This window comes from Hemicordylus capensis, chromosome 1, assembly GCF_027244095.1.
Source record: "Hemicordylus capensis ecotype Gifberg chromosome 1, rHemCap1.1.pri, whole genome shotgun sequence".
Classification (NCBI taxonomy): domain Eukaryota; kingdom Metazoa; phylum Chordata; class Lepidosauria; order Squamata; family Cordylidae; genus Hemicordylus; species Hemicordylus capensis.
Genome location: NC_069657.1, coordinates 312,740,562 through 312,755,840, shown reverse-complemented (window position 1 = coordinate 312,755,840; position 15,279 = coordinate 312,740,562). Strand labels below are relative to the sequence as shown.

The 15,279-nt window shown below is 45.0% G+C and overlaps 1 protein-coding gene across 10 annotated transcripts in view; it reads right to left on the bottom strand.

Annotated features, from left to right (window-relative positions):
- Positions 1-15,279, bottom strand: part of DOP1A (DOP1 leucine zipper like protein A) — a 122,767-nt gene that overhangs the window by 54,249 nt on the left and 53,239 nt on the right. For 9 of the 10 annotated variants that reach the window (XM_053287099.1, XM_053287101.1, XM_053287098.1 and 6 more), the window contains 5 exons: positions 14,259-14,288; positions 13,302-13,535; positions 10,101-10,725; positions 8,279-8,553; positions 4,485-4,637 (listed from right to left, as the gene is read on the bottom strand). In XM_053287099.1, coding sequence (XP_053143074.1) covers positions 4,485-4,637; positions 8,279-8,553; positions 10,101-10,725; positions 13,302-13,535; positions 14,259-14,288 — 1,317 coding nt within the window. The remainder of the gene's footprint in view (positions 1-4,484; positions 4,638-8,278; positions 8,554-10,100; positions 10,726-13,301; positions 13,536-14,258; positions 14,289-15,279) is intronic. The other variant, XM_053287104.1, reaches the window with a different exon arrangement.

The window sequence follows — 15,279 nt, the reverse complement described above, 5'->3', positions numbered from 1 at the left end:
TGCCCATCACACTGGAACTATTGCTTTCTTGTGCATGAGCTCTTGGACTTCCTGAAGCAAGGCTGGTGTTGCTTTTGTGAAGCGTATGCCCCTGAAAGATGGCTGGGTCTTAAACTCTATCGCGTAGCCAAATGTGACTATCTTCAAGACCCACTGATCTGATGTTATGTTGCGCCATGCTTTCGTATGACTTGCCAACCTAATGGTGTTGGTGGCTAGTGGGGCTGGCTACGAGATGTTGTAGGCTGGAACTAAGGCCTCCCTGATGTTCTGGGAGTGAAAGCAAAGTGGGGTTCCAAGTAATTGTGATGGGCTGTTCTGCGTTTCAAAGCCGCTGCTTGTTTCCCTCTATCTGTTTGTTGCACTGGTTTGAGGAAAATCTCCCCTTCTGTTGCGTTGTCTGTTTGCTGAAGGGTTGATAAGACTTACGGAAGTCCCTCCGGTCTTGTTGTCGATATGTGGATCTGGGCCTGTAAGAGGGACGCTGTTTATTACCGTAGGATGCGGCCTGTGAGGTAGCAGATGTAAAGGTTTTAGCAGTGGAAATTTAGACTTTTTCATCTTTTCCATGGTAGTGTCGGTCTCCTCTAAAAATAGCCCTTTCCCATCAAATGGGAGGCCTTCTATTTTATCTTTCATGTCTTGTTGCAGGGCAGCCGACCGCAACCAGGCATGATGACGTAAAGTGATGGCCGTAGTGATGGAACGGGACTCTGATTCCGCCAAGTGCTTCACCGTGCTTAACTGCTGACAGGTAAGGTCACCTGCTTGTTGTAATGTTTTACGGAATCGAAGCTTTAGCTCTTCCGGGGATAACGTATTTAGGTCCTTCTCCAGAGCTTCTCAAATGCAATAACTGTATTTAGCCATGCAAGCCGAGTAATTGGCTACTTTGACTGATAGACAAGATGTGGAATATAATTTTCTGCCCATCACAGCAAGTTTCCTGCCTTGCAAGTCTGCAGGGGTAGTATGTCTCCTTCCTGACTTGGAGGTGGTAGCACAATCAATAACCAATGAGTTCGGGACAGGATGTTTAAACAGGTAAGTATTGTCCTGTTCCTGCACTCTATAAAGACCCTCAAGTCTTTTTGAAGTAGGTGTAGAAGTGTGTGGTACTTGCCATGCGCATTGCGCTGCATTGGAGATGATGGGCAATAGGGGAAGCGCGATTGGTTGTGCGGATTGAAACTGTTGCATGAAGTTGTAAACTGGGTCATCTATAGTTTTGAGTTGGGAGGTAAGATCCAGTCCCAAAGCATTTTTTGCCATCCGTTTCACGTGGGCGTGACAGGCTTTTAACTCTTCTGTCGGTGAAACATGGGTTAGTGTAGGTAGCAACAGCAATAGCAATAGCACTTACATTTATATACCGCTCTATAGCCGGAGCTCTCTAAGCAGTTTACAATGATTTAGCATATTGCCCCCAACATTCTGGGTACTCATTTTACCAACCTCGGAAGGATGGAAGGCTGAGTCAACCTTGAGCCCCTGGTCAGGATCGAACTTGTAACCTTCTGGTTACAGGGCGGCAGTTTTACCACTGCGCCACCAGGGGTACATCCGGTGACAGATCCAATTCCAATGTTTCAGCATCTGATTCAAAATCAGAAGACCCATGGTGGCTATCCTCTGAATCAGGATCCAAAGAAGTATCGTCGTCGTGGTGAAGTGCCTTGAAGTTGTTTGAGTCTGCACAGATGCCCTTTGAATCTGTGTCTGCGTGCAAATGGCAAAGACCTTTGGAGGAGGTGGAGCATCCCTAGCGGGAAGAGTGTGGATGGAAAGCGTAGCGGGGGTACCCGGCGGACCTCGAATAGATGCAATTTTACCCCTCCATGTGCGGTCTTCTTGGAAGTCATAAGCAGTCTCCGGTGAGGTGGCACCTGGCAAAGCCGTTTCCCTTGACAGGGAAACTGGGTGGCTGAAGCCGCAAATGTGCCAAGGTGTTGTGGTGGTGAGCTGGGCGGCGGTTAGCATCCACGGAGTGGTATTGGCAGCATCATCCTCTGAATGCGAGAACCCATGAAAAGTTGAAGGGGTATTTGCTGTCGAATCCAACATCCTTAGAAGGGGATCCAATGGCGGAGCCTCAGTCTCCTCAATATTAGCTCCCTCCAGTGTAAAAGTCATAGGAGCACGGAACCTTGGTGTCACTGTGGTAATGTTAGTTGGAGTGTTCAACAAGGAGGGTTGATTGTCATCCTTCGATTTTGAGAGGGAACGGATAGGAGTCGGTGCAGGCACTAGATCTCTAGTGGTTGGTATCAAGAGCGTTGATGTCGTGACCGAGGTCAATGACGCTTGTTGTTCTGTCAGAGCTCCTTTTAATGTCTCCATTGACATTGATACTGTCGATGCCAAGCGTGATGCTTGCATCGATGTCGAAGCTCCCTTCAATGTCTCCATCGACATCGATACCGTCGATGCCAAGCGTGATGCCTGCATCGATGTTGAAGTTGTTGCTGCCTGTATGTTCGATGTCGAAGCGCTTCCCTCCAGCACAGCTGTCGACACTGATCGGTGTGTCGGAGTCGATGACTTTTGAGTTGGCTTTTGGGGCGGCGGCGCTTTCGATGCCAAGACGAAGACGATGTCCTGTGCCAATCTTGGCAACGGAGTCAATTCCGACTGAGTCCATGTCCATGCTTTTTTGGAGGGACTGCCAGTAGCTGTCATCTTTTCACCCGGCCCCTTCGAAGTCTTAGGGACCTTCATGGGGGGGGGGCATTGAAGTTTTAGACTGGGCGCTGCCAAAACATCGTCATAAATGGAGGTCAGTAAACGGAGTTCCCAATTTCTTCTAGTTTGTATAGAGAAAGATTGACAAATCTTACAGGCCGAAATAACGTGGGCCTCGTCCAGACACAGGAAACACAAGTTGTGGCGGTCTTGTGAGGGCAATTTTGAATTGCATTTAGTGCAGCATTTAAAGGTTTTCTTCCCTTTCGGGGCATCCATAGCACTCACTGTCCAAGGTCAATACAGCCAGGAAATCAGTCCGATCGTTCGTCAAGTCGAGGTGGAATTAACAGAGGCAGAAACAGGAACAGTCCAAGTCAAAACCGAAAGCAGATAATCCAAATCAGCAGCCAAAGAATAGTCAGTAAACAGTCCATAGTCAGAATTAGCAGTAGAAGTAGAAATTAGCCAAGGAACCAACACGAAGGAGCTGCAGAACCAAGTGATCTCTACGGCGGTCGCAAAGGAACTGAGGTGCCTGCGCTTCCTCCCGCCTTAAATAGCCACGTGGTCTTGTGGGGCGGGGCGCAGGCGCAGAAAAGGAGCTGTGGAACTCGACACAAAGAGGCTTCCGCGCAGGCACAGAACCCATTCTAATGGATTCAACGGATCATGTACCAGATCTAACGATACATATAACATATAGCATTGTCTTGCCTGAGCATAGAATGGGAAAGCAAAAATAAGAAAGCACAAAGCTGATTAAGAAGCTGAACAAAGAAAGCAGCAGAGCAAATTGGAGGAAGAGCAAACCTGGCTGCAAAGTATTACTGTGGAAAAGAAATGGGGAGATTAAAGGGATGAATTATTCTAATAAGGAACTACCATAAACAAGGAAAATGGTCTGTATTAGATGAGACCTGTATTAGAACTGTATTGCTCTTCACCACCAATATGAGCTTCCCAAAACAGAGGTGGAGCCACCATTGGGGGAATGGGTTCAAAGAACCCAGACCGCTGCCCCTCAGGGGCCGGACCTTGTGGTCCCAGACACACACCCCGCATCTGACTTTTAAAGGCAGGGAGAGCCACTCCTGGCCATGCTGCCAATGTAGCGCGGGCGGATTTCGCTCCCAAATGCGGCCCCGTGGCCCCATTTATGAGTTAGATCAGCCCGTGTTCTGTAGGCAGCACAGCCAGAGCAGCTCTCCCTGCCTTTAAAAGGGTTGATCTTACTCCCAAACGGGGCTGCGCAGCCCCATTTGGGAGTTAAATCATGCCCCTGTGTCTGAAGTTAGATGCAGGAGGCGGGGCTAGGGGGGCCGCAACAGCAGCTGAACCAGGGCCACTGCTGGCCTCCCTCCGCACCTGTCCCAAAACATTTTACCCGCAAAATCTGCAATGGGAATGCAGGAGGCCCTGTATTGGATTCTCATTATTTGTGTGAGTTTCCGGTCTCCAAGAATGCCCCCAAAATCCTCTTATTTTTTGTTTAAAATCTTTAAAAATTAAAAAAAGCCAGAAAATGGCTCTATGCTTCAAAATGGTGGTTGGAAATGACATTGGAAGTAATTTCTGGCCACTCAGGAGCTGCGGATAGGTGGAAATTGCCTATGTTTCATACCGCAGATAAAGAAACTGGGTCTCTAAGACCCATCCATGGATACGTGTAACCGTGATCCATGAAACCACAGAAAACGAGGGTCTCCTGTATACAATTATAAAATACATTCACTGATACTGACAGTTCCCAATTATAGTTTACCTCTAAAAGAACCCAATAAATGTGAAGAGAGATTTACCTTATCCCTGTGGGTCAGCTGCTGACTTATAACATCCTCACAAATGCTAGACGATGGTACTAGGTTGTGCAATTGGAAAAAAAGCTCCACACTCTTCTGGTGATGTTGAGGAGTTCCATCGCCCAACTGCTCCCACAGAGTCAAAGCCACATGCTTTGGAAAAGAACATAGGAAAACAAATTAGCAATGTAAATAGTAAGTATATACGTTCCAGGTTTGCAAAAGATGGAAAGAAAGTTCACAAACTTCTAACAACCTGCAACTTTTTCATGAACTGAAAATACTATTATTTTCTAGATAATTAATGTTCATTAATCCATATAAAGTTACTTTTAAGATAAGAATCCCACTTTGTCCCCACAATTCTATAACCATAATGACTGAATGAAAATTATTTTTAATGTGTAGTGATCAGCCATCCCTCCCCCTAAAGAGTTAAAAGGGAGTGAACTCTTGTCTTGACTGACATGCCGGTGAACTCCAGGCAAGCCAATCAGTACACCAGGTGGGTGGGACCTAGAGAGCGGTTGCGGGGAACTCTGGGAACAAGAAGGACAGGCCTTTGTTAGAGGAGAGAAGGACACATGTGGCCATGGAGGATGGCTGCAGCTCTTGAAAGATAAAACTTCAGAGGCTTGAATCTCATCTGGAGTTTGGTGAGTTCAAGGGAAAAATAAGCTTTGGCTTTAGGAAGTTTAGTCTAGGGAAAAGCTTGTTTAGTCAGACCTTGCATTAGAATTTCTGTTTCTTTGTTGTGCCCTTTTGTATATCCCTGATACTGTTATATTATTGTTTACCTGTAACATAATTAAACTAAGAAACACTAGCTGATGCCCAATACACTTAGGGCATTGCAAAAGACTATAAACATTTAAATGTGCATTAAGACAAATTATTTCTGTAATCCTACTAAGATACTTAACTGTATTTAAGAAAACTAGAAAGCCTCAGACAGAAGCTATCTGTAGTAACTGAATAAAACTTTTTTAGTTATTTTCTTTTTACACGCCTCTCTGAGTTGGTTTTTAACTCAAAAAAAGAGCAGGGGGAGGAGGTTTACTCTGGTGCAAGCACGTCCTCAGATGTTCAGCAACTACCAGTTTTTCCTCATCCTGTGTAGGCATACACATGGAAGGATTTACCTTTTTGTATTTGCCTTATACCTAGTGTCAGAGGGACCTTGGATTAAAGCACACAGTCCAATGCTCTGGTTCCCTACAAGTTTTCGGGTGCTTGGTGGCAGCTTTTTGAACCTACAGATATTACAGAAAAGTTTTAGGAGAAGCCTGGCCAGGCAGCTTGGCAGGGATGGTTCAGCATTTCTTTCCCTCATGTGAGCTTGCTCTGAGACAAAAGTTTTATTCCATTACAAGGCATTTCAAAAGAAATTTGATGCTCTTCTTTGCTCTGCCACAAACGGCAATGCAATGCTAAGCAAGGTCTCAGCTAGTTTAACACATGGTTGGACATGCCTATTTGATTGCTTGGAAATACACACATTCCCCTCAAACATTATAACAGAGCAATTAAGCTTGACATATACATTCAGAACATCATCCTGCATGCTGGATTTGAAAACCATCCTAGTCCACCCTTTTACGAAGGGTGAAAGAAAAAGATCTAACATGCATTTGAGATCAGTCAGAAACTCAGCTTGTACTAGGGATGTCCATGAACCTGTTTGGAGGCCCTTTTACAGGCCTCCGAACAGGTTCGAACACCGGCGGTTTGAGGGGTTCGAAGGCGGGGGTGCGACAACTTTAAGGGCGGGGAAGGATGCACCTGCTTGAAAACTGGTCCAGCAGAGTGGCAGCATACCTCCCTGCCACCCCATCCATTCTTCGAACCGGAAGTAGCCCGCACACGTCGGGCACAAATGCGATGTGCATGTGCAAACTACTTCTGCCTACTTCTGGTCCAAAGAGTGGACGGGGCAGCAGGGAGGGACGCTGCTGCCCCATTTTACTGGTTTTCAAGCAAGCGTCAGCAGGGGGAAAGTGGAGGGAGGGATAAGTGCACCCTCCCCTGCTCTTAAAGTTGTCCCACCCCCACTTTCGAACTGGTTCCTTACACATCCCTAACTTGTACTTGGGTGGGGGGAGGGGAGACTACAGAATAGGCTTGTGCACATCCCAGAATGTTGGGTTCTTATCTGACCCAATCTGACAGTGAATCTGTTGGGAGGAGCCATGACAACCCCTCCCAACTGTCAAACTGTGTGGGTCACGTCAGGGCCAATTGGAACTCCAACATATCTGTTGGACCTCCTTGCCTTTCCTCTCCTCCTTCCCCTGGCCTGGGGTGTGTGTGGGGGGGGGGTGGGGCGGGGGCAGGGAATAGGCTGTCTTGCTTCTACTACTACTAAAAATTTTATATATCTCTTTTCAACAAAAATGCTCAAAGCAATTTACTTCGAAAATAATAAATAAATGATCAGCTCACAATTTCAAACACACAAAACCATAAGGTAGACACCAGCAACCACCACTGGAGTGATGCTGTGCTGGGGTGTGATAGGTAGAGTTGCTTTCCCCATGCTAAATATAAGATAATCACTACTTTAAAAGATGCTTCTTTGCTGAGTTAGCAAGCTAGCTTCCTCTTGGCTCCAGAAGGAGCAATTAACTATTTGCTTGCGGCTTGGTTTTTAAAAGTGTATTTCCCCTTTAGATGTCCTAGTAGAAGCCTGGGTAATCAGGCACCTTAAAGGTGCCTGAGTAATCCTAGAAGCACTGGGGCTGCTCAGGCACCTAGTAGGACAGCTTTTCTTTTGCCACCCTGAGTGGCCCTGAGGGTTCTATTCCCTCCAGACTGAAGTGAGGTGGTCTGCTCCTTGTCTATTCCCAGGTCCCAAGCAAAGGAGAAGGAGAGGGCAGAACAGAGAGACATCGGACAGACATGTCGGAGTTCTGACAGAGTTCCAGAACAGCAGTCGGGGGCTCCAACAGCTGGAGGCTCCCTGCTATCGTCGTGGAACTCTCTGCAACAACACCTGACAGAGGGTATGTTGGCTCCAACATGCCTGCAAACTGACACAGCTGCACAGCCCTAGTATGGAAGAAAGAAGTAGTAAGTCTGTACAATTATGAAGGCAGTGGGAGGAAGGAGGGAGCAGAGTCATTAACATAAACATAAAAATTTCGTGCACAAGACATGAGACAAATAGCACTGGATTACAGCAAAATAAAGGGACAATGAAAATGGATGGCAGAACTTTGTCATTTACAGTATGAGACTTTGCAGTAAACATATACTGCTATGTTTCTTGCAGCAGATCAAAAACTATTCTACTGAATCACAGTCTCCTGAATTAATTTACTTGCGAACTACTAACTGTAGTTTTAATATTTAATGTACAGCTCCCTTTGCCGTCTTGTCTTTCCATCAACTTCTTCAGAATTCATCCAGTTATCTCCCCTTAATTGTTTTCTCAAAGGAATCAACTTTTAAATCTTGACTACAGGGAAATTAAAAAGAGAAAGTAACAAAATTGCTCCATTTAATCTGGAATAACAATAACTCAGGAGGCAAGTTTGGGATGTAATCCAGACCAAGTTAGGCTCATTTTAAGTACAGTCCAAGAATCAATGGAATACTTTATACAATAGAATACTCTTTTATAGATGGAGTACTTAAAAACAACAACATAAGATCCAGGGAAGCAAAACAAAGCAGCTATAATTTAGAGAGCAGATATATCTTTTCGATGCTAGAAGCACAGCCTGCTTAAACTAGTGCATGTTTCTTAGCATTAGAGAAACTAATTCTTACTATTAGAGATCCTTATACTGTACCTTAAAAAAATCTGTCTTTTCAGCCATGTATCGGAGGTTGCCTTGAGTAAGAGGAGGTCTGATGACAACAGCCACCCTTCCCTGGTTTGGACTAAGAGGTGGCGCCGTTTCTACACTATTCAGATTTTCTCCAGTGACAACAGCAATTGACTGGGTCAACCCAACTAAGTCCATTATTAAAGAAATAGTGGCACCTTGGATACTAAAATCATTTGCTTGTCTGCAAGCGCTCATAAGAGTCTGGAGCCACAAAGGAGGCTGCTCTTGCTCACAATCTGAAATGGAAAGAACAATGTTTCTGTTAAAGCAATTGCAGCTGAATTTTATTAAACCCCACCCCCACCCCCATATCTGATACCTCAGTGACATCAAGCTGCTGGAACTCTCCTACAATTTCTGCACTACATAAAATCAAATGGCTCATGTTCTAAAAAAGATAGGAGGAATGTGGAAAGAAGAAAAATATTGGCTCCAAGCCAGAGTCAATGTACATATTTGAGAAGTACCAATCAGTGGCAGCTAGTCAGTAAGGGTGGCGGTGGCAGTGTGTGTGTGTGTGCTGTACCACCCTCCACCAAAAAAGGACAGAAGAGAAAAACAAAACAGTATGTGGGTAGTTAATTTTTTTTTTTTTACAGTGTCCAGTCAACCAGGGGAGAATAGAGGCAGCTGATGTGTTGGGAGGCAGGAAACCTCCTGCTGCCTCCTCTGGCTGCTGCAGCTTCCCTCCCTGCTCTGCTACTGCATGGGAAAGCCTGCTAATCAAGGCTATTCTCTCACCTCGTTGCTTTGGGCGCCCTGCATCACCACTTCCCTGAATTAGACAATCAACATTTAGCAGAAAAGATCAAAAAGTGACAAAGTATTCCCTCTTCTTCACTTAGAAAAGGCGGGCTGGTTTTGACAATTCTCAGATGTGATTGTCACTGGAATGTATCTGCTCCAGTGCTGGGCTATGATTAATTCTACTAGGTGCAGAGAGTTGAACCTCAAGTTGGCTGTCAGAAGTCATAGGCTTGTAACCTCACACAAACAGAATACAGAAGTGCTTCAGAACAGGTCGCTAAGGTTAAAAGGAAGAGGTCTTGGGAAGGGAATTTTGTAGCACATAGGACAAGCAACATGAAAAAAGAAACTGCAGCTGGTTATTCAAGAGCCAGCTGCAGTTCACAAAGGTTCAAGGGAACAGAAGGCAAAGTTACTAAAAGAGAGGAAATGAATGTTCTCTCTTTAAGACTAATAAAGCTATACCACCTCCACCACCCCCTAGTGAAGAGACTAGAATTGCAAGCTTGGTGTGCATCGACGAAGATCTCACAGGTATAGGATGTGTGGGGAGATAAGATGGGTATTAAGTAATTATATTTGGGTCTTAATCTGAGTATTAAATAATAAGCACTGATGTTAAAAATTGATAGGAAATTATCTACAAATAGTAATGGCATTTCACACAAAAAGTGTCAGACTGATCTAAAAATGTGGGTATTCTATTAAATGTATGTTTGATACAATCTAATGTCACAGTGAACTCCAATGGACACTAATGTTGCCAAGTTCAAGATGGTGTAGCAGAATTCTGTCTAATAGTTTGCCCAAGTCAGGTCCCAGCTTCACTCTCAGCCTATCTTTTCACTATAAAACATTCTAACATTAAAATAACTAAATAAATAAAAAAGGAACAAAAGGTCTGAGTTTGTGCTTAGGCAGAAGAGTAGGAAACAAGAAAGATAATGAAGTAACACACATTCTGCTTTACAAAAAGCATTTTAAAGTAAAATCTGATAGAAAACATGGTGTGGGAGTGATAAAAATGGAAACTCACCAACATCTGTCTTTTCAGCATGTATTTCGGATGTGTGGTTTCCCTCTGCAATGTAAATGGGAAAACTTGAACATTCAAGGAAGAGCTGACAGGCAGCAATAAAGGCAGAGAGGTATTCTTTTGGTGGTGTCTTCCTAGTTGCTTTTTTCCCTTTAGCTGCATCTCCTTGTGACTCACGAGTGCATTGTGGAGTCTCTCCTTTCCCTTTAATGAGGTCTTCCTGAAGCTCTGCTACCAAAGGCCGAGACAAGGAATTGCTTGGAATGATATACAGGTTGATAAATCTGGTTAAAAACTGCTGGACATACTCCAAACAGCACTGCATTGCAGTCTTTTGAACGTTTGTTGTCTTCCCACCTCGAGATCCTGTCATCTTGGAAGAAGGCTGCACAATGGTTTCCTCAGAACCCACCGTTGAGGCGGTCTCCGTCTCTGAGGAGGCACTACCTATAATGGGAATGCCAGCCATTCCAGAACCCCCACTCAATATCCGGTCAATGTCATCAGCTGTATCAGCCTGATACTGTACAAACTCAGTAAAGCCGCTTTCCGACGATCGACTGCTTGGAGGATTTTCACCGTCTTCAAACACATCACTGGGATTTTCTCCAGGAACCAGCGGCATCTAGTTGAGACAAAGGGTTAGGGAGCAGCAGTATATGGCTGCCGCACATGTGCAAATGACCTCTGCGAGGCCCTGGGTCATGCCAGGGCTTACAGGGGTCATTAACGCATGCACAACGGTGGCCAAAATGGCCGCTGCTACACACTACAGAGGCCCGAATGTTCCAAAAATGATCAATTTCCAGGGCCACGGTGGTGACTTGAGGCCGGCGGGGGGAAGGGGAACTCTCATGAACCCCCCCCCCGGTGGGCTACGGGAAGCCCCCTGAAGGGGCTAAAGGTACTTTACATTTATTTTAATTTTTTTAAAAAAATTCATGAACGTCTCTGGAGGTTTGGTTCTGGTCCGAATGGAACCGGGGGTGGTGGTGGTGGGTTGGTTTGATCCCGAACCCTCAAACCTCTGGATCGAACCTCCAGACCGGTCCGCACATCCCTATACTGATATAGTCAAAGAGATTTTTGTTATTCCCCTTGACACTTCTAGCTACATGCTCCTCAAACTCTTTTTGCATCCCTTACTGTCTCCTTGCATTTCTTTTGCCAGAGTTTATGTTCCTTCTTGTTCTCTTCATTTGGGCAGGACTTCCATTTTTTGAAGGAAGTCTTCTTCCCTTTTATAGCTTCCCTGACTATTTGTTACCATGCTGGCGTCCTTCTGAACTTGGTGGTAGCTTTTCTCCTTCTTGGTATATATTCCAACTGTGCTTCTAGTATTGTGGTTTTAGTAAGTTCCATGCTTTCTGGAGTGATTTGACCCTCCTGACTTTCCCTTTCAACTTCCTTCTTATCAGTCCCCTCATTTTTGAGAAGTTTCCTCTTCTGAAGTCCAACACATCGGTGTCCAACACATCTGTGTTGGACTTCCTTGACAATTATCCACTTGCATATATGCTGAATTGGATCACACTATGGTCACTGCTACCCAATGATTTTGCAACTCTGACATTTTGCACCAGGTCCTAGGCACCACTCAGGATTAAATCCAAGGTTGCCATCTCTCTGGTTGGTTCCGTGACTAACTGTTCTAAGCACAGTCATTTAGCATGTCTAGAAATGTGGCCTCTCTTTCATTAACTGAATGTGAATTTACCCAGTCTATGTGTGGGTAGTTGAAGTCACCCATTATTATTGCCCTGTCTCTCTGACATATCTCTTATTTGTTTCTCCAACTCGAGGTCACTCTCAGCGGTTTGATCCAGAGGGGATAGCATGTCCCTAGTAACACATTTCCTTTCAGTCCTCTTAATGTTACCCATAATGATTCTGTGGAGGACTCTGGTCCACCTAGGTTTTCTAGCTTATTGGAATCTATCCCTTTTTTGATATACAGAGCCACTCCCCCAATTCTCCCCTCCCTGTCCTTTCTATAGAGTTTATATCCAGGAATAATCGTGTCCCACTGGTTGTCACCATTCCACCAGGTTTCAGTTACACCCACTATATCTTTGTTTTCATTAGTAACCAAGTATTCCATCTCACTCATCTTGGCTTGGAGGCTTCTGGCATTGGTATATAGACACCTATACACTGAGTCCCTCACCTGGTGTTGGCATGTGCTATCCCCCTTACCATCATTTGGCCTATTTGGCAAGCTGTCATGTGTTTCCTTCTGCTCAACCTGTGGCTCTACTCAGTCTCCTTCTGGTTTATCCAAAGCAGGCATCCTCAAACTGCGGCCCTCCAGATGTTGCTGAACTACAACTCCCAGAATGCCTAGACACAATTTTTTGTGGCTGGGTATGCTGGAAGTTGTAGTTCAGCAACATCTGGAGGGCCGCAGTTTGGGAATGCCTGATCCAAAGCATGTTCACCCTCACACCTTAGGGGATCTTGTTGGCCGAAGCAGATACCACCCAGTTCTTGTCGGCAATCCCTCAGGTGTCATTTTAAAAGCTACTCTGCAACCTTCTTGGTTTTAAGCACCAGCAGTCTGGTTCCGTCTTGGTTCAAGTAGAGTCCGTCCCTTTTGTAAAGGCTTCACTCTCCCCAGAATGTATCCCAGTGCCTAACAAATCTAAACCCCTCCTCTCGGCACCACTGTATCATCCACACATTGAGACCCCCAGCTCCACCTGTCTCACTGTCCCTGTATATGGAACAGGTAGCACTTCAGAGAACACTACCCTGGGTGTCCTGGACTTCAGTACATTACCTAGCAGCCTAAATTTGGCTTCCAGGACCTCCTGACGGCATTTCCCATCATCACTGGTGCCAACGTGCACTACGACAGCTGACTCCTCCCAGCACTGCCTAACAGCCTACCTAGACGCAGCGTGATGTCCGCAACCTTCGCACCAGGCAGGCAAGTCACCGTGCGGTCTACACGCAGGTCACAGACCCATCTCTCCATGCCCCTAATGATTGAATCACGCACTACTAGGAGCCCTACACCCCTTTCTTCTATAAATATACCTTCTATAATATAAAGTCTGCAAGCTGCATATGGACTCTGTCCATTCTTGAACTAGGTCACTGATCTTAGCCTAACTGAATGGAAGTGAAGCTCACAGCAACCATTTCAAAAGATTAACCTGCTACCTTTCAACAAAAGAAGAAGAATATTTGCCAAATTACCTTTTTATCTTCCCATTCTTTGATGGTGCTGCTGTGCCTACTTGGAAGCTGCAGTGCACCATCAGTGCCAGCAGATAACAGTGGGGGTTGAACCTTGCTAAGAATCTTGGAGCAGAGTCTCAAGGAATCTGTTAATTCAGAGAGGTGTAAAGTCTGAAGGTGGCTTGTCAATGCAGAGACCATCCTGAGTAACAGCTGAGGCAGGTGTTCCGTTTGTATTTCAATATAGGTCTCCTAGTAACAACATATATAAAGAAATTGCATTGAGATTAATTTTTTAAAAATAATGTATCATTTTAGGTAGTTCCATTAATAATCAAAAATTTTAAAAAGAAAGTCACAATTAAAACTGTTTAAAATCATAATAAAAAGTGTATTTTCATAGTATTAAATCTTGCTTATTCAGTCACAATATGCAGGAAATAGGCATGCTGCGGAGAGGTATCCATGCATGTGTATGGATGGAGATATGAGAGAGAGAGAGAGAGAGAGAGAGAGAGAGAGAGAGAGAGAGAGAAACTGGCTGCAACTGCATTTCAGCACAGAAGAGAAAGAGGTGAACAGTCCCTAGAGAATGTGAGGAGTGGGGACTACAGTCTCCTCTGTGTTGGATCCACATTCTATATAGCTCTAACAACTAATGCTCTGAGGGAACTACATTTTCTGAAATCAATATATTGTGATTTGAATGCTGGGAAAATGCAATATGACTGCAGCAGAACCAAAACAATGAAAAGATGTGTTCACTGTGTGGTGCATATGAGAAACAAACATTCACTTAAAAAATGGTTGGGTAGAAATATGCTTATGTTACTAACCAATCAAGCTCATTCCAGAATAATGCAAACAATAAAATATTTGTATGTTTCCTGCTCCTAATTTTATCCAGATGTATTACTGTCAGAAATGTGTCAAGGATCACTTAATTAAAAGGGGGAAATAGTCTGAATGCCATACCTGACAAAGCACTCTCATACTTCTAGTAGGCTTTGAAATGAGAAAGCAAAGAATTTGAAGACAGATAAAGGGAAAAAAGCATTTTCAAGAACCTTCATTAAGATATATAAATGTTTACAACCATATTGTGGCATGCATAAAAACTACTATCATATAACAAATATATTTTACTGTCAACCAGTTAATAGGGAAAACAAATAGGGAAAACAAATGACAAGGAAAGAGGCAGACGCCTGCATCCAAATAAACAGATGGATCTATATGTGATAAAATTCCATTCTAAACACTCAGTCCCTATCTTATTACTCTTTAGAAGGAATACTTATCCATTTACATCTAACTCGGTCAAAGCCAGGGGCAGAGCTACTATTGTGCAAATGGGTTCAAAGAACCAGTGGGAAGGGCTGCCAAAGCCTGCAGGGGGGCATGGCTCGGGCTCCTGTAGAGCCTCGAGCGAACTCCCTCTGCCCACCGGCCAAGCTTTGGTGAGCCCCGAGCGAGCTGGCCTCTGTCATTTCAGGCAGTGTCTGTTGCCTGAAAGCCTCTATTTCCCTTTCTCTTCCTCCATCGAGGGAGAGAAAGGGAAACAGATGCTTTCAGGCAGCAAGTGCTGCCTGAAGTGACAGGGGTGAACTCACTCATGTTCTTCGGAGCTCGAGGCCATGACCACTTTGCACGTGATGTTATGTGCAAAGGGGGTGTGGCCTCGAGCTCCAGAGAGCATGAGCGAGTTCTCCCCTGTCATTTCAGGCAGTGCTTGCTGCCTGAAAGGACCTATTTCCTTTTCTCTCCCTTGACAGAGGCTTTCAGGCAGCAAACGCTGTCTGAAATGACAGTGGACAGCTCGCTCGGGTCTTGCGGAGCCCAGGCAGTGTGTGTGGGGAGTTTCCTCGGGGCTCTTCTGGATTCCAAGCCATGCCCCGTGTGCATGACATGCACACAGGACATTGCCAGGGGGCCGCCAGGTGGGACTGGACACAGGTCACCATTTAGCTGGCTCCGTGCCTGGTTAAAGTCAAAA